The sequence below is a fragment of the Anomaloglossus baeobatrachus genome, chromosome 1 (assembly GCF_048569485.1).
Source record: "Anomaloglossus baeobatrachus isolate aAnoBae1 chromosome 1, aAnoBae1.hap1, whole genome shotgun sequence".
Taxonomy (NCBI): domain Eukaryota; kingdom Metazoa; phylum Chordata; class Amphibia; order Anura; family Aromobatidae; genus Anomaloglossus; species Anomaloglossus baeobatrachus.
This window is the reverse complement of record NC_134353.1, coordinates 612,260,793-612,279,420: the sequence shown is the minus strand read 5'-3', so window position 1 is coordinate 612,279,420 and position 18,628 is coordinate 612,260,793. Positions and strand designations below refer to the sequence as shown.

The window sequence follows — 18,628 nt, the reverse complement described above, 5'->3', positions numbered from 1 at the left end:
TATACATTTAGAGCCTAAAATGCCTAAGATGGTAATACTCCTGATAATATGGCCCTAGAACACATGTCAAACTCTGGCCCGCAGGCCAACTTTATTTGGACCGCAATGCTATTCTGTTTGGAGGACTATGTTGGATCCATTATTCTATATGGAGGACTATGTTGGATCCGTTATTCTATATGGAGGACTATGTGGGACCCATTATTCTGTATGGAGGACTATGGGGGGCCCATGATTCTGTATGGAGGACTATGTGGGGCCCATTATTCTGTATGGAAGGCTATGTGGGACCCATTATTCTGTATGGAGGACTATGTGGGGCCCATTATTCTGTATGGAAGGCTATGTGGGGCTCATTATTCTGTATGAAGGGCTATATGGGGACCATTATTCTGTATGGAGGACTATGTGAGGCCCAATATTCTGTAAGGAGGAATATGTGGAGCCTATTATTCTGTTTGAAGAGCTATATTCCTTCTTTATTAATTTTACGCACCTTTCAGATGCACTGCACCACCACAAATTCCTGGTGTCAATTTCTGCCACAATGTATGTAAAATTATGATGACTTTATAAGGCACACTCAGCCATGCTATTCTCCCTCTTCGCCACTCGTTTTACAAAAGGTGGCACTGCCATAACAATGCCAAAAACTACAAGTTATGCCAAAATCAAACAAGATTTGAAGCAGTTTTTGTTACAGAAATTACCAGTTATTCTGCATTATAATGTATGGGTGATACAAAGACAGCCGTGTATTTGTTTAGCTGTAGTCTTTAAGCTGGGTTTACACGCTGCAACATCGCAAAGGACATCGCTGTAACGTCACCGGTTTGGTGACGCAATAGCGACCTCCCTAAGTCTCTGCTAAGTCTCTGGTGAGCGTTCAAACAGGCAAACCTGGCCAACAACTCAACAGTGATCCGGACCTGCAGAGCGACCTAGCTGGTTGTTGGGGACGTTGATAAGCAGCCTTTTGAAAGGGAAGTTGCTAACAAAGTCGCTGAAAAGGCTTCACACACTGAAACTTCATGCTGCACAGCGGGAAACAAAGGACCTAGGAATGGTCCTGAACGATTTGTAACGATTACAACTTCACAGCAGGGGCCGGGTTGCTGATAGGATTCACACACTGCAACATCGCAAACAACATCGCTATTGCGTCACAAAACCGGTGACGTTACAGCGATGTCGTTTGAGATGTTGCAGTGTGTAAACCCAGCTTTACATTATCCTGCAGATTGGGAGTGACTGTAATTGAGCTCTGTTGCAAATGACAGCAGTGTAGGTGTGCAGAGTGGGTCGGTAGGGTGGAAGGGAGGAGACTGCATACACGGACCTGTGAACTCTAAATACTGTGCAAAATCAGAAGGGAGCCTGTGCCACCAGTGGCTCACAACAGCTTTAGGTTATATAGTTCAACTGAATACTAGGAACAGTTGTACAACTTTTAGGGCTCTTAAAGGGACTCAGTCACCAAATATGACCCCCAATATGCTGCTCTACCAGAGAGAAATTGTGTTTTGAAGTTCAGGCTGGAAGTGCATTGAGGTGTGACGATGCACTTATAGTTTCTCAGCCTCCCAACCAACCAGAACCCTCTCCTGGTTCACTGACCTCTCAATGGCCAGTGTACTAGAGTAAAGGCCACTTTACACACAGAGATAAATCTTTGGCAGATCTGTGGTTGCCGTGAAATCATGGACATATTTTTCCATTTGTACACAGCCACAAACCTGGCACTGATTGTCCACAATTTCACTGCAACCACAGATCTGCCAAAGATTTATCTCTGTGTGTAAAGTGGCCTTAAAGGCGGCGTTACACGCTACGATTTATCTGACGATATGTCGTCGGGGTCATGGATTCCGTGATGCGCATCCGGCATCGTTAGCGACGTCGTTGTGTGTGACACCTACGTGCGACTCCGAACGATCGCAAATAGGTTGAAAATTGTTGATCGTTGACACGTCGTTCACTTTCAAAATATTGTTCATCGCTTGGAACGCAGCAGACATATTGGTACGTTTGACACCCTGCAAGTGGGGACTGAGAAGCTGTAAGTGTATCATCACGCCTTACTGTACTTCCAAAAATGTTTCTAAAAATGCAAACTTTAGCTGCTAGAGCAGCATTTTGTGGTCATAAAGACATTGACTAGCTCATCTAAGGTCTAAACAGTCATATAAAGCAGGGTTTGGGAGGTAAAGTTGGGGACCAGTTTCCTTTAACATATCTTTGGGATTATTCTGTATTTGTCAGTACCTTTACTTCAGTAAAAACTCAAATTGAGAGAGGTTGTATTATAAATTACACACCTTCTAAATAACTAGTATCTGTTTGGGTTTTGTACCTGTAGATCGGACTGATGCATTAGCTATGTGCCTGGTTTATTTCTCAGACAACAGACACAGAACCCTGTGAGGAAGATGCTCTGCAGCCTGGACGAAACATTGTAGCAGCAGGCTATGCTTTGTATGGAAGTGCAACCCTTGTGGCGCTCTCTACAGGCCAGGGGGTGGACTGCTTTATGCTAGATCCTGTAAGTATGGCAAAATCTTTACATGGACACAGGATAAAAAATAAGTGATGATATATTGGATTTGATCCTCACTATATTAATTGCTTATTTATTGCAGGCACTGGGAGAATTTGTTTTGGTTGACAGGAATGTTAAAATAAAGAAGAAAGGGAAGATTTACAGTCTCAATGAGGGATATGCAAAATACTTTGACGCTGACGTTACAGAATACATACAGAACAAGAAGTTTCCTCCAGTAAGAAAGAGTTCCTTCATATTATTTACAAAACTAGTACAATGTTGCATATTAAATAATTCACTGGAATTCTTGTGCAATTTGTGCCAGATATCTGTCTTTCATAACCTGCACCATATTTTGTGTTTTTGACACTTTTTAGGATTTATCCACTTAGAGTGCATGGCCTTGCTGAAAAAAGGAGGGGTTTATATTTAAAAAAAATGAGTGGCATTAACATAAGAAAAAGTGCAGCACGAGCCACCACCATGCTTCACTGTAGGCAGGATATTCTTTTAATTGTATGCTTCTATCTTGCTTCTACAGACATACTGCTGATCCATAGGCCAAAAAACAAAATTCCAAAACTTCTATGGCTTGCTTATATGATTTTTCTCATAATATACCTGACTTTTCATGCTCTTTTGGACCCTTTAGTGTTTAGCATGAGCCTTTCTGTGCAAGCTGAAAACTCAGTGCTTGCTTGCACCAAATCTGGTCTTATGCAGTTACTTGAGAACTTTTACCTGACTCCTCAGGAATTTGCTAGCAGTCGGTAATGGCTTTTTTTTTTGCCACATATAGGCAGTGTTACTTGTGTTCCTTTAACTTTGAACTTGTGAACTGTGCTTCCAACAGTATCTCTAGGAACATTCAATGCCTTTTACAATCTTTTTGTATTCTTTTTTTTCTTGTTTCTGTAAGGCAATGGTCTCTTCTCTTAACTTTTTGGCCCACTCTTGACATAATATGCAAACGTTCACAGTCCACAAACCCCTAGCCAATCCAGACCTTTGATGTGTTTTCTCTCTTGCACGTCTTATGCAACCAATGAAGTTGAGATATATGTGATCTCAGGGAGTCAAGTTATTCTGCACATTGCAGTATTTATTAACTCCTTCACGGCATATGGCGTATATTCACGTCATATGTTCTGTACCTGCCTTTGATGTGGGCTCGCATGCTGAGCCTGCATCTTTCCTGGCATTTGACAGCTGATTTAATCAGTCTTTATGTGCCTCTAACTGCCATGGGTGGTTCAGAGTTCTGCCCACAGCTGTTAACCAGTTAAATCCTGGTGTCAATTTCTGACAGCATGATTTAACATGCACCGGCAGGGGGCACATCATTTCCTGCTCCTATCGGCTCATTCATGAAGTGATTGTAGGATTCCAATGGGTTGTCAAGCTTCTCAGCTAATAGCCCCAGTGTCTGTCATGACGATCCTCCTGTGACAGATCATGATTTCTGCTACACAGAGCAGGGCTAATGCACTACTCAGTATAGCACAGGCGATCAGATGATTGCAGCTTCAGTCCCCTAAAGGGACCAGTAAAAAATAAAAAAATATATATACATTTTTTGAAAATATGAAAAAATAAAAAAAAAAAAACAAACACGTTGAAATTACCCCCCTTTTGGCCCATTGAAAATAAAACAATTAAAAAGAAGAACAAAACATATATTTGATATTGCTGTCTTTTTAGACATGTTTTTTTTTCAAGGTCTAAATAAAACTTTATAGAGGAAAAATGCACCAAAACCGCACAGTTCAGCAGTATCTTTAGATTCGCCAAGGGTGGAGTGCTTATGAAATCACATCCACTTTGCTTGGATATTTAGGCCGTGTTTACATGTAGCGTAAATGCTGCAGCTTTTTCTGCTGCTTTTTTTTTCCACAAAAAATATGCTGTGTTTAAAGCACCAGTCCGTCATTTTTATTTTTTTTTTCTACTGCTGGATGGTGCTTTTACTCTAAGGCGGGCTTTACACGTTGCGACATCGCTAGCAATTGCTAGCGATGTCCAGCGCGATAGCACCCGCCCCCGTCGCATATGCGATATGTGGTGATAGCTGCCGTAGCGAACATTATCGCTACAGCAGCGTCACACGCACATACCTGCTCGGTGACGTCGCTGTGACTGCCAAACAATCCCTCCTTCAAGGGGGGAGGTGCGTTCGGCGTCACAGCGACGTCACTAATCGGCCGGCCAATAGAAGCGGAGGGGCGGAGATTGGCAGGACATAACATCCCGCCCACCTTCTCCCTTCCGCATTGCCGTCGGGACGCAGGTAAGGAGATGTTTGTCGCTCCTGCGGGTTTATACAGAGCGATGTGTGGAGCTGCAGGAACGACAAACAACATCGTACCTGCGGTCGAACCGACATTATGGAAATGAACGACGTGACACAGATCAGCGATATTGTACGCTTCTGTGCTCGTTCATCGTCGCACCTAGGAGTTACACGCTGCGATGTCGCTACCGGTGCCGGATGTGTGTCACTAACGACGTGACCCCGACGATATATTGGTAGCAATGTCGCAACGTGTAAAGCCCCCCTTAGATTCCTCACCCAACTTATATACTTGCCTGCCCTCGTCTTCACCTTCTATCACTGCCACTCCTGTTTGTCTCTGGCAGTTTGTGACTTGCCACTAGCTCCAGTGTTTTCATGGAGGGCGCCGGAGGTCACTCTTCAATGTACGTCTACAGAGCCTCATACAGTTCCGGTCACAAGATGATACTGCATGAGTGGGACGACATTGGTAAAAAGTGAAGATGCCAGAGGATGAGAATATTATTAGGGGCAAGGACCGCTGCAGCAATTAAAAATAATAAAATACTGGAGTGGTGCTTTAACTATCCAAACAAATTGGATGTGATTTCATGAAAATTGCAGCCACTGTGAATCTAAAGACGCTGCTGAACTGTGCGGTTTTGGGGCATGTTTTCTCTAATTTTCTCTAAAGGCTTCCATTTGGAGCCTAAAAGAAAAAAATGCAGTTTTTTACTTGTATTTATGTGCAGCATCAAAGCTTTCCTGTACTACAAAAAAAAAGAATCCCTTAAAAACAGCTGCTTCACATCTGCACCAAAAATTGATAAAATTAGGGGGGAAAGGTATAAAAAATGCAGCAAGAATGTAATAATCCGGGAAGAATGTTATTACGTAGGCTTATTACGTAGGCCTTACAAACACTAGATAGACAGATGTCATAGTGAAGCTTCTGTAACAACGAGAAAGTTCTGGCTGCTACGACTATGAGTGAATGAACAACATATAACTCCATAGGTCCCAACTAGAGATGAACATGACGCATAGATGACGTTGCACCCTCCCTGAATAATCAAGAGCCACACAGGAGACACTGGGAGGTACTAGATTCATGGGGACCCCCGTCCAGCCGCCAGATACCACTGGCCTGGAAACTGGACTGGAGTCACGTGAATCGATCTGCTCATCTCTAGCCCCAACCGTCCTTGATAGAGCAGATGTCCCAGATTTGGGTTTACGCCCCGCAGTCTCGGGTGTCTGCTGAAGGTCCCTCACGGCTCTGCCCCTCTGACCTCTCGTCCTGCAAAGGTAGAAAGAAATGGTAAATGTGTGTGGCCAAAGCCATGGCGCACTATACACCCCACAGGATTTGTCGTTCTTTCTGTTCTTCGTGCTTTCTGTTCTTCAAAAGGTAGGCGGTATGATTTAAATTATTCTTATTTCATTGGTTTATTGCTGAAAGTTTGTAAATATTTCTAATAAACCTATATTGCAATGCGGTTGAATAATGTTGACTGCTGCTTTATATTCTTTGCTTTTTATCATTCGTATGACAGGGAAAATCCCTATCACTGATTTATCTCTATTATGTCAGAGGGAACCCTAGGCTCTCTGCCAGGCTCGTGCCGACTTCACTTTTCACAAAGTGAAAGTTATGGGACTATGTAAATAAATGTTCTTCAGGATCAGAGCTCGAAATCGAAAGTGTGTAGTTGAGGTCTTTCTCCACTTCTGGAATTTACCAGAGCCTTTATTATAACAGTAAATATAAAATAAAAAATATTCTCTTTGATGAATTACTCTTATGATTAATAAACAAGGTCCTTGTAATTCTCTACTATTGTGACCAGTTGCCTGGACTCTTTAATAAAACTGTAATCTACTAAAAAGTTAAAATAGTGAGACACTTTTAAAGGGAGCCGTTATTTGGATTATTCTGTCCGTGGTTCGGGCAACCTGGTATGTTTTTCTCTGAAATACCACATTGTTTCAGATAAAGTCTTTAAATTTGCTACATGAAAGGAGTACTCACACAAGCAAGATTTAGAAATATATTAAATATTTATTATAATAAAGTGCTGTAGGGTACAACAGTGAATACATATAAGTAAGTAGAGCCGGTACCCTACAGCACTTTATTATAATAAATATTTAATATATTTCTAAATCTTGCTTGTGTTGGTACTCCTTTAATGTAGCAAATTTAAAGACTCTATCTGCCTTTATTTTCTATGATCTATGAGTTGTTGCTTGTAGTTATGCGATCTATTTATGGTCCTTGTCTGTCTCAAATTGTTTCAGATAAAGCATGGTTTAAAAAGCCGGCTGCAGACTATAGGAAAGACCTAACTATGTCACGGCCACTGGACTAGTCAAGTATTTCCATATGGTCCCTGGCCGGCTTTTCAAGCTGTGTTTTGCAAAACCTCCTTTGTTGCAATAGCACCGCCAAGCTGACTTTCATGCTGCCTGTGGTTTGAGTTGCATGAATCTAATGGAAAGCTTCTAATGATCTCCCAATGATTTCATTGGCAAGGAAAATTCGATTTACCATAACTTCCAAAAATCAATGAAGCCATACAGTAAAGTCGGCCATATTTATAGAGCCACCAAAATATATAATTGACAGTATCAGTATGTGTGTTCTTTTATTCTTGAGTAAAACCATGACAAATAGTATATAATACATGAATATGAGTCCACATATGAAGCCCGCGATGCTGAACTTTACCAGAATAAACGGTCAAGGAATGAGTGGATAAACTGTTCCTCTCTTGTACAGGACGGCAGTGCTCCATACGGCTCCAGGTACGTTGGTTCCATGGTTGCTGACGTTCACAGAACACTTGTCTATGGTGGAATCTTCATGTATCCAGCAAATGAGAAAAGCCCTAAAGGAAAGGTAACTAGCTACATCTAAACCAAAAATTGGATTATTGAAGTATCTGGTTTACAGATGCATCTCAATAAATTAGAATATCATCAAAAAGTTAATTTAGTTCAGTAACGCTATAAAAAAAGGGAAACGCATATAATGTAGAGTCATTACAAACAGAGTGATCTATTTCAAGGGTTTATTTCTGTTAAATGTTGGTGATTATGACTTATAGCCAATGAAACCCAAAAGTCATTATCTCAGAAAATTAGAATAATTACTACAAAACACCTGCAAAGGCTTCCTATGCGTTTAAAATGGTCCCGTAATCTGGTTCGGTAGGCTACACAATAATGGGGAAGACTGTTGACTTGACAGATGTCCAGAATGCAGTCAATGAAACACTCCACAAGCAGGATAAGCCACAAAACGTCATTGCTAAAAAAGCTGGCTGTCCACAGAGTGCTGTATCTAAGCATAATAATGGAAGGTTTAGTGGAATGAAAATGTGTGGTAGAAAAATGTGCACAAGCTACCAGGATAACCGCAGCCTTGAAAGGATTGTTAAGAAAAGGCCATTCAAAAATTTGGGGGCGATTGACAAGGAGTGAACTGCTGCTGGAGTCAGTGCTTCAAGAGCCACCACACACAGACATATCTAGGACACGGGCTACAACTGTCACATTCCTTGTGTCAAACCACTCCTGACCAATAGACAATGGGCCAAGGAGAAAAAGAACTGGACTGTTGCTCAGTGGTCCAAGGTGTTGTTTTCAGATGAAAATAAATTTTGCATTTTATTTGGAAATCAAGGTCCCATAGTCTGGAGGAAGAGTGGAGAGGCCACAATCCAAGCTGCTTGAGGTCTAGTGGGAAGTTTCCACAATCAGTGATGGTTTGGGGGGCCATATCATCTGCTGGTGTAGGTCCACTGTGTTTTTGTGTTTTATCAAAACCAAAATCAATGCAGCCGAGTACCAGGAAATGTTAGAGCACTTCATTCTTCCCTCAGCTGACAAGCTTTTTGGAGATGGAAATTTCATTTTCCAGCAGGACTTGGCACCTGTCTACACTGCCAAAAGTACCAATACCTGGTTTAATAACCACAGCATCACTGTACTTGATTGGCCAGCAAACTCGCCTGACCTAAACCCCACAGAGAATCTATGGGGTATTGGCAAGAGGAAGATGGGAGACACCAGAGCCAACAATGCAGACGAGCTGAAGGCTGCTATCAAAGCAACTTGGGCTTCCATAACACTTCAGCAGTGCCACAGGCTGATCGCCTCCATGCCACGCTGCATTGATGCAGTAATTCATGCAAAAGGAGCCCCGACCAAGTATTGAGTGCATTTACTGTACAGACTTTTCAGTAGGCGCCAACATTTCTGAGTTTAAAATAATTTTTTCAGTTGGTCTTATATAATATTCTAATTTTCTGAGATAAAGAGTTTTGGGTTTTCATTGACTGTAAGCCATAATCCTCAACATTAACAAATATAAACATTTGAAATAGATCACACTGTAATGACTTTATATAATATATGCGTTGACCTTTTTGTATTGAATTAGGAAGCGCTCACATCAGCGGTATTTTGCCGCAAAACCGGACCCGTTATAAATGCGTTTCAGTTCCATTAATTTACAATGGAATCGCGGCAAGATGCGGTGAAATGCGGTTGTGTATGCGGTAAAATACCGCTGATGTGAGCGCGGTCTTATTGAAATAAATTAACTTTTTGATGATATTTTAATTTATTGAGATGCACATCGGTGATCTTGCTCTAGGTGAGATTGTTTATTACTGGTGGCTTTATGGAATGCCGCCATATGCTGCATAAAAGAATAGTAACATTATTGTCGTGCACTGACATTCTACTGTGTTATTTTGTGATATGTCTGACAGTATTCCATTATTTGCCATTGAAATGATATGAAATTCATTGAGCAATAGGAAATGTTACTTGTGATTATGTCATGAGTCAGTCATTCTAGTCATCCACCCCAGGACAGCTGACAACTACTGATAAGTGTAAACCCAGGGAACAGAATTACCACAAAGCACAAGTGTAAGACTCCGGGAACAGGGTTACCACATAGCAGCATGAAATAGTGCATCTCTTGCTTGTGGTCAGACACATGTTCTCACAAAATCTCCGTGAATAGAAAATGTGGGGCCAAATCTCTGTGCTCATCATTATTTGACCAAACAGGGTGGCTATTCTGACATAAAAAATGAATTGGTACAACAACTATCTGATATGAAGAGACTCGTCCAGGACTTATACATAATGATCGAGCACTACCATGCTTGGTACTCGTAATGTGCCGTTGATGCTCAGATGGGTGCAGCTCATGTACAAAATAAAATGGAAGTCAATGGGAAACTCCAGCATTTTTCCGGAAGGGTTTATGGAAAAATGCTTGATCCGCATTGACTTCTATTACACTCGGGTACTTCAATCGCGCCCATCTGAGCATCCAACTGTTCGTTATGAGTACCGAGCAGCCAAGCAAGCTCACCACTAATAATTAGGCTAGCGCCGACAAAACTGGGCGGCTGCTGGCTGCTATTTTTAGGCTGGGGGGCGGCCCAATAAGCATGGACCTCCCAAACCTGAGAATAGCAGCCCCAGCTGTCGGGCTTTATCATGGCTGGGTATCAAAATTGAGGGGACTGAAAGCTGTTTTTTTTAAATGATTTTTTTTTTAAACCACATGCGGTTCCTCTTATTTTGATACACAGTCAAGATAGGCGCAAGGGCGGGAGCTGCAGCCTGTAGCAGTAGGCTTTATGCTGGGTATCATAATATGGGAGGGCCCTTCACTAATTGTTTTATTTATTTATTTTCATTCCACGATACCCGCAGACAGCGCCTGTGGTCGGTTGCAGTCAGACGCTGTCACACAGGCTGGGGGAGCGTCTGACTGCAACCAATCACAGATACCAGCATGGCCGGTGGGCAGGGAAAGCAGTGAATATGGATGAGCAATGATGAACGGGCCAGGAAGTTAATGAGTGGCCGCGGAAGCAATGTACAGCCGTGCCGCAGCCTTCATAAGTATGAAGCATTTGCTTCATTCTTATTTTCTTTATTTTTCCTTTATTTTTTTTTATTTTCCTGAGTAGCGGATCCGGGTCAATATCTGGAATCCTGGATCCGGGTCCTGCACTCTTGTACATTTGAAACTGCGCACATCCGGACTTTTACAGTCTAGGTCCATCCATCCCTATTGATGAATCTAATTGTATACTCATATCTACAATATATACTCATAAGGAAGATGTTACCTCTGCCAGCACTTGACTGGTCCTTTGGTGCAGAAAATAACAGTCGTCTATAACTGATCACTTTTAAAACACTGACTTCTACACTGTTCCAGATAAAGAAAAAATGTGACAGTTGCCCTGCACAGAAACAGGATCTCACTTTTGCTCCCCCCATGGAAAATAATATCCTCAAAAGTAAAATATATTACAGCAGTAATAATGACCCATAATTGGCCCATACAGTAATTATGTCCCCCACTTGCCACCATAAAGCAGTAATCTATGTTCCTCATTCTAGCCTTCATATAGTAATGTTGTTACCCATCCTGGCCCCTTCCTGTAATAATGTCCCCCATCCTGTAATAATGTTCCCCATCCTGAAACCTTTATGTAATAATGTTTCTAATCCTGGTCCATATGAATAAAATAATGAAATAGAATAAAAAAAAGATTATTCTTACCTCTCCGCAGAGCAGCAGCATCCTCTTCATGCTTCATTGGTTGCATGGCTAGGCCAGCGCAGGGCAGTGATGCTGGCAACATGCGTATTGAAGTCAGCTGCCTGCCTCTGGTTAACTTTTGCGGTACAAGGAGGGTTTCCTGCATCGCATTATATTTCAACTGAAAGTGTATCATCGCATTATATTTCAACTGAAAGTGTATCTGAGGTCGCACAGTCAGTTGGAACCAGCAGGCCCCCAGAACTGAGTTGGGATTCTGCTTCCTGTTGGTTGGGGGAACAGGCTGCAATTTTAACATTCGATTCCCCTGAACTGGAGCAAACCAGCCGAATCCCACCCCTGGATATTGGGGACCTAACCTAAAGATTGGCCATCAATATAAAAGTTCAAGGAAGCCCCTATGAGCCTTTTTACAGTAGTTAGACTGGCAGGTAGAACCAGGACACTTTTTAATGGAAGCTGGACGATCCAAACAACATGAATTTAAATATCAGCACATAAAGTTGGGAACCAATGTATTACCCCATCATGGTTTGTGTACTGCACTTTCTACACAACTATAGCTCCTTTGTTATAAACGGCTTGTGGACTGTCATACACAACAGCGTCACCAGATCTTATTATAGATGAGTTGGATGTAAGAAGACATAGGGTGGGGATTGGAGGAAGGCTTTTGTGTCCATTTTTTTACACAAGTTTGGTCTCACAACTTCTTCATTGTGCAAAAAAAAGTAGTTATGTAATTGTGACGCCCTGGCCTATCAGGTCGTCACAGGGTATTGTACAATCTGCCCTTCTGTGTAATATCCACCTCCTCCTTGGTTACAGGTCCCTAACCATTGGTGTTGCCAAAACCAGCTAATCAAAATCCTAGGAACACTCTGCACCACACCCACCAGACACACCAGTGGATGGCCTGAGTGGAATAGGGTCGCCCACGTGGGGCGTTGGTTAAGGGGAGGTCAGGAGTGTCAGGAGTCAGTCAGAGAAAGGGAGAATGAAGTGTTGGAGGTGAAAGGGAGAGGAGGCCAGGAGCTGGGCTTCTTTGAACTACTAGGTAGCAGACGTTGGTCTGGGCTTGGTAAGAGCTGGACCCCCGGTTGCAGGGGATCATGACAAGGGGCACGGTATTATCGTGGAGGACAGCTGACAGCCTTACACCATCACCGGGCTGGGACCAGGGCATGACGGGGTACGTGGACCCTAGGTCAGGGAGTAGCTTCAGGCAACCTGACAATTCACCCGTGGAGAACTGAGCCTTCAAGATCCGGTCTCCACCCACTCCAAAATCCGGGTACTAGCGCAATGAGAGGGATAGGACTTTCCATACATACGGTCCAAGAAATCCCAAGCGTGAACCCTGAGAGCAAGCTCCCTCAGTTAGCCATACTGGGGAGCGGGACCCGACTAGTTTCAAGCTACAGGGACCAATTAGAAAGTAACAAGGCACCAAGGGAAAGGTCACAGATCAACAGGTAACACCAGCAGAAACGGGACCCAAACGTGCGTCCCCTCAGCGGCAGCAGTGTCCAGAACTTTGGTTTACTAAAGTTGTCGGTGTCAGCGTTATTGGACTGAGTGAGTACACAAGTGACCCTTACCTCCCCAACGGCACCTCCCTGTCACCATCACCGAGTCCCGGGCATTTCCCCCCTACCCGTGGAGGGGTTAAACACCTGGCTGCCTGCTCCATCGCCACCGGGTACTCCCAGCTGCAGCGGTGTTACTCCACCTTACCAGACACCACGGGTGGCATCACGAACTGTCAATATACAAACCCCCCTGTAAATACCCCCCGTCATTCAAGTGGCCGCGAGACCCCCGGGTCCGGACGCCCCTCTAGCCACCGCGGATTCGGATCCGAGCAGCTCGGCTGCTGACATGGTGGCGGCACATAATAAATAAGATCCATCCTGATATTCAGTAGTCCAGAATATACCTGAAGTTATGTGCTGACTCCTGGCCTGACCTTTGTCACACTCCAAATGCTCTACATTATGTTTTCAAGCTGCTTCTACGAAAGCGTGGTTGTTTTCTTCACTCGGCTCTCTCCTTGACTTGCCAGCTTTATCACACAATGTTCCTGTTTACTGAACTCAGACAACGCAGATCACCTGAAATACAAGTGACCTGGCGCACAGCCAACGTGTTGCTTCTGCAGCGTGTCCTTATTCTTGGCCCTCCCATCATGTCATATGACGGTGTTTTTGTGTGAGATTTGTAATACAGGCTTTTCCACAGAGGAAGTCTCTGTTGTGTAGTTTCATGGTTGAAAACGTATTTTATTCCGAGCCTGTGCTGAAAATTTAGATAAATACTTACTAAATAATGAGAAAACTAGTTAAACATTGTACAGTACATAGCAAGAAGAACTGGCAAACATCAAACTGGTTACGAAGAAACTTTATACTAAGTGTTCAGCCATGTCTTACCATAATAGGAGAATTTCTTCAAAGCTGATTTGATAATGATAAATCAGTGCCCAATATGAAGGTTGGCATAATTCAAAGTAATAAAAGTTATAGGTCATTTCTGGTTCTGTGGACCTCATGGAGATACATAATATATTAGGGTACCACTCCATTGTTTTGTTATTGCACTGCTGGAGTGGTTCTTTAAATCTAAGGGCCGCTTTACATGCTACGACATCGCTAGCAATTGCTAGCGATGTCGAGCGCGATAGCACCTGCCCCCGTTGTTGTAACGATATGTGGTGATCGCTGCCGTAGCGAACATTATCGCTACGGCAGCGTGACACGCACATACCTGCTCTGCGACGTCGCTGTGACTGCCGAACAACCCCTCCCTCAAAGGGGGGGTGCAATCGGCGTCACCGCGATGTCACAGCGACATCACTAAGCGGCCACCCAATCAAAGTGGAGGGGCAGAGATGAGCAGGACGAACATCCCGCCCACCTCCTTCCTTCCTCATTGCTGGCGGGACGCAGGTAAGGAGAGGTTCCTTGTTCCTGCGGTGTCACACATAGCGATGTGTGCTGCCGCAGAAACGAGGAACAACATCGTTACTGCAGCAGCAACGATAATTGAGATTAGGGGATGTCACCGATTAGCGCTTTTGAACGTTTTTGCAACGATTCAAAATCGCTAATAGGTGTCACACGCAACGACATCGCTAACGCGGCCGGATGTGCGTCACAAAATCCATGACCCCAACGACATCGCTTTAGTGATGTTGTAGCGTGTAAAGCCACCTTAAGTCCTCTGCCCCTGTATAATGCTCTCCTTTTGGCGGCTTCATCTTCTATTGCAGATGCTTTGGTCACCTTCCAGTGAATCGTGACCTGCCGGCAGCTTCAGTGTTTCATGCAGCGTGCCGGAAGTAACATAGATCTCTATGAGAGCCTCGTTCTTGCTCTCATAGAAATGCATTGGGAGCTTATAACAGAACTTCTGACTTGCGGACAGTCAGAAGTTACAGTCACAAGAATGCACCGATGGATCGGCGTATCATATCGCATCTTGGGAAGGGCTATTTATACTCCTCATACACATGCCTTCAGTGCTGGCTATATTCCAAAGTACACTTCTTTCATGTTTATTGGTGCTTTGTGTTACACTTGGTTTATAGTATAGTGTGCAGTTAAGGACACTCTGATTCAGCCAACGTTGAGTGGGGGCGTAATTGCGTAACTTTAGGGTGCCAATCTTCACAGTCAGGCAGGGACAAAATAGGGTGAAGTTCGGAGTACTGCTATTCTGTATAGGGACATGTGTTTACATCTCTCCTGGTTTGTTTGTCCCCATGTGAGTGGAAGGGGTCAGTCATAGCAATGACCTTTGTTTTGAAAAATGGCGTATGGGGCACTTTCAAGAAATCGCCATACCACCACTTCTACCACCAAATCAATGTAACCTCAAGCTATTAGTGTACTTGGAATAAAGCCTAGAGAGGTCCCGTATAGTATATTATGCCGCCCTACACCATAATTCTGGTGGCGTTAACCACATGATCTGCAAATGGAAACTGGAGGCAGAAATGGAGTAATGGAGGTCTGTCCTCCTCAGCAATGAGTCCCACTTTTGTCTTGGATGCAGTGCTAACCAGAGATTGGTCTGGACACTATGTGAGCGACACTATGAAGAGGCCTTCACGAGGGAACATCCCACTAGTTCTAGTCCAAGGATTACGGTGGGGGGGAAAAATGTACACTAGATGGACACCTCTAATCTTCATTCCAGGCACACTTAGGGTATGTGCGCACGTTGCGTTCTGTAGTGACAAATAAAAAGCAGCATGTGCGTTTCAAAACTCATGCAAAACGCTGCATTTTGGATACATTTTGAATGCAGATTGGATGCGTTCTCGATGCTTGCTCTCCCACAGACAAAGAGGGAAAAGCATACAAAACGCACAAAATAAGTGACATGTTACTTTTTAGAATGCAGCGATTTTGTCAAAAATTTGGCATCCAAAACGCTGCGTTTTAAAATGCAACGTGCGCATGGAATTTGCTAAATTCTCATAGACTTTGCTGGGGACGCAGAACGCATGCGTTTACGCTGCAGTTTATAACGCTGCGTAAACACATGAAAAACACAACGTGTGCACACAGCCTTACAGCTTCGCCTTACATTGATTTGATAATTGCAACAATAGCACATACATTACTCCAAAGTGTCCCAGGAACCACATGTTGCTTGTGCTACTGTGAGCAGCCTGAGGCCTAAACATGCTACCCTGGCCTGCAGGGTCTTTACACTTGCATCCCATCGAGCACATCTGTGACATTATTTGTTGGCAACTGGAAAGTGAACTGCCAGCAACAGATCTTGATAATTTCCATGATCAAGTATACTAAGCATGTCAGAAAATTCCTAAAACAGCCATTAATAACCTCACTGACAGCATTTTAAGACATGTAATGTAAGGCCCGTTTCACACGTCAGTGAAAAACAGTGACGTTTTTCACTGGCGTGTAAAACACGCACATGTCCCTGCGTGTACCGTGAATCACGGCACACGTGGGTTGTCTAAGTGCAATCCGGGCTCCGTTATCCGTGGATTGCACTTAGAAATCAACTCACCTGCGCCCGCTCCCGCTGTCCATGGTGCTGATCGCTCCCGCGACGCAGCATCCGGCTGGCGGTGACCCCCGCAGCAGCTGCTTCCGGGTCGGCTGTGTCGCGCATAATGAATATGCGCGACAGTAATCAGCCGGCTTAGAAGGAGCAGGGAGGACGGGCTGCAGAGGACATCGCTGGACGCCGGGTGAGTTAAAATGTTTATTATTTTAAATGCACGTTTTTTTCTGGCACGTGTTTCACGGACCACACCACTGCGTGGTCCGTGGGACATCAGTGATGCCAGAAAAAAATGGACATGTCTCCGTGCAGCAATCACGCACACGCGGGTACGCTGCACGGAGACACATGCAGTGAAAAATCACTGACGTGTGAGCAGACCCATTCATTATAATGGGTCTGCGTATGTCAGTGATTCTGGTACGTTTAAAAAAAAAGCACAAACGTACCAGAATCACTGACGTGTGAAAGGGGCCTTAATGTGTGTATGATGCAGGTTGCACTCCTATTTGAAACTGAATAAATCGAGATGTAAATCGAGATGTATGGAAAATTTAGTTTCGATTTTTCATCATTTGCATATCATTAACACGGAAATTTGGTGATTTCCATAATTCCACAAATGTTCCTATTTGGTGCTGCAATCTCAGCATAGAAGTGGGATATATTATATAAAAAAAAAAAAGCAAAACAATGGTCAAAAGTAGTGTTTAGCAAAACTATCTGTGGTTCAGCATCCAGTCTTCAGTGAAAGGTGAACCATCCTGTCATCCCCGGTCCAGTATCCTGAGCTCCTCTTTTTCCATTACTCTAGTTTGTTATGCTGTTTGTCTTCTACTGAATCCACTGAGGTTTCTCAGAAGGGGTTATCCAGTAGTGGTCAAAGCCCTTAAATGTACCTTTTTAGTAGCTCCATTCTCGTGCATAAGTACCTCCCAGACAGGTACTGCTCCTTCCATCTCCCCACTGTGTCCCTCATCGGTCACATGGTCATTGCAGCCTTCTTTATTCTGTCATAGTGGAAGTCCGCTCTGACGGAAAAGAGAAGTCTACAGATGATCATAAACTGAGTCAAAAGGAGGTTTAGTGAACTCACTGATCTTCCTATGGATCCTCGGACCAGGGACTGTGTGGCTGGCATCCACAATGTGTGACAAAATTTAGAAAGGAAAAATCCTGTGGTCCGTCTTTCAAAAAAATTCATGTCTGTATTGCTTCATATTAAAAAAATGTCATGTACATATTCCGGACAACCATCCCGCCTGGCGGGTTTCAGACTACGTCCTTTTTCAAAGGCCTTTAAACCAATAAAGACACACATTTTTGTGAAAGACGGACCATGGGATTTTTTCTTTCTACATTTTGTCCCACAAATGATCAGCAGCCATTGATTGGCTGCAGTGGTCATCGGTTTGGGAGGTAAATATGTACTTTATTATTTTGGGCTGCAGACTGGAGCTATTAAAGGGTTGCTCAGTAGTGGACATAGTCATAGAAATTAATTATAACTACAAGATATGTAAATTGTATTATTTTAACGCATCTTTGAGAAAAAATGTATAATCAGTAGCCCACTGTTTAATTCCCAACACTATGCTTACTGTACTTAAAGTGACATGTCAGTATAATGCAACTGCTTCTTTTCTGTGTCCGCAGTTACGCCTGTTGTATGAGTGTAATCCAATGGCTTTTATTATTGAGCAAGCAGGAGGAATGGCAACCACTGGAACTCAGCCAGTGCTGGATGTTCAGCCAGAATCAATCCATCAGAGGGTGCCACTGATCCTTGGCTCTCCAGATGATGTTCAAGAGTACTTGGCTTGTGTGAAAAAACACCAGAAGAGCAGCTAGTCATATTTACCTTCCGTTTTCATTCATGTATTTGTATTTCATATACATAAAGGAAGTTCTGAACAATCACTTGGAGTGCTGCATCATTAATAACCGTAAGAGGATTGAATCATGTAAGACACCTCAAGGGTAGGTGTGGGAACTCATTGGTGCCCAGAGCCACAGATGCACAGCCAAGTTTTGGACGTTTCAGGTGGCACAGAGGTTCTACATCATAAGGTCTTCACTACATTCACAGCTGGCAGGTTTCACTTCATGATCAGCCCTTCCCGATACTAACTGTATGAATGTGGCTTACAAATCCATTAGCACA

At 43.5% G+C, this 18,628-nt stretch overlaps 1 protein-coding gene across 1 annotated transcript in view; it reads left to right on the top strand.

Moving 5' to 3' along the window:
- The window catches only part of LOC142296620 (fructose-1,6-bisphosphatase isozyme 2), a 45,174-nt gene extending 26,790 nt beyond the window's left edge, over positions 1–18,384 (top strand). The window contains exons 4-7 of the mRNA XM_075340449.1: positions 2,402–2,542; positions 2,640–2,777; positions 7,597–7,716; positions 18,121–18,384. Coding sequence (XP_075196564.1) covers positions 2,402–2,542; positions 2,640–2,777; positions 7,597–7,716; positions 18,121–18,315 — 594 coding nt within the window. The 3' untranslated portion in view covers positions 18,316–18,384. The remainder of the gene's footprint in view (positions 1–2,401; positions 2,543–2,639; positions 2,778–7,596; positions 7,717–18,120) is intronic.
- The last annotated feature ends 244 nt before the right edge of the window (positions 18,385–18,628 follow it).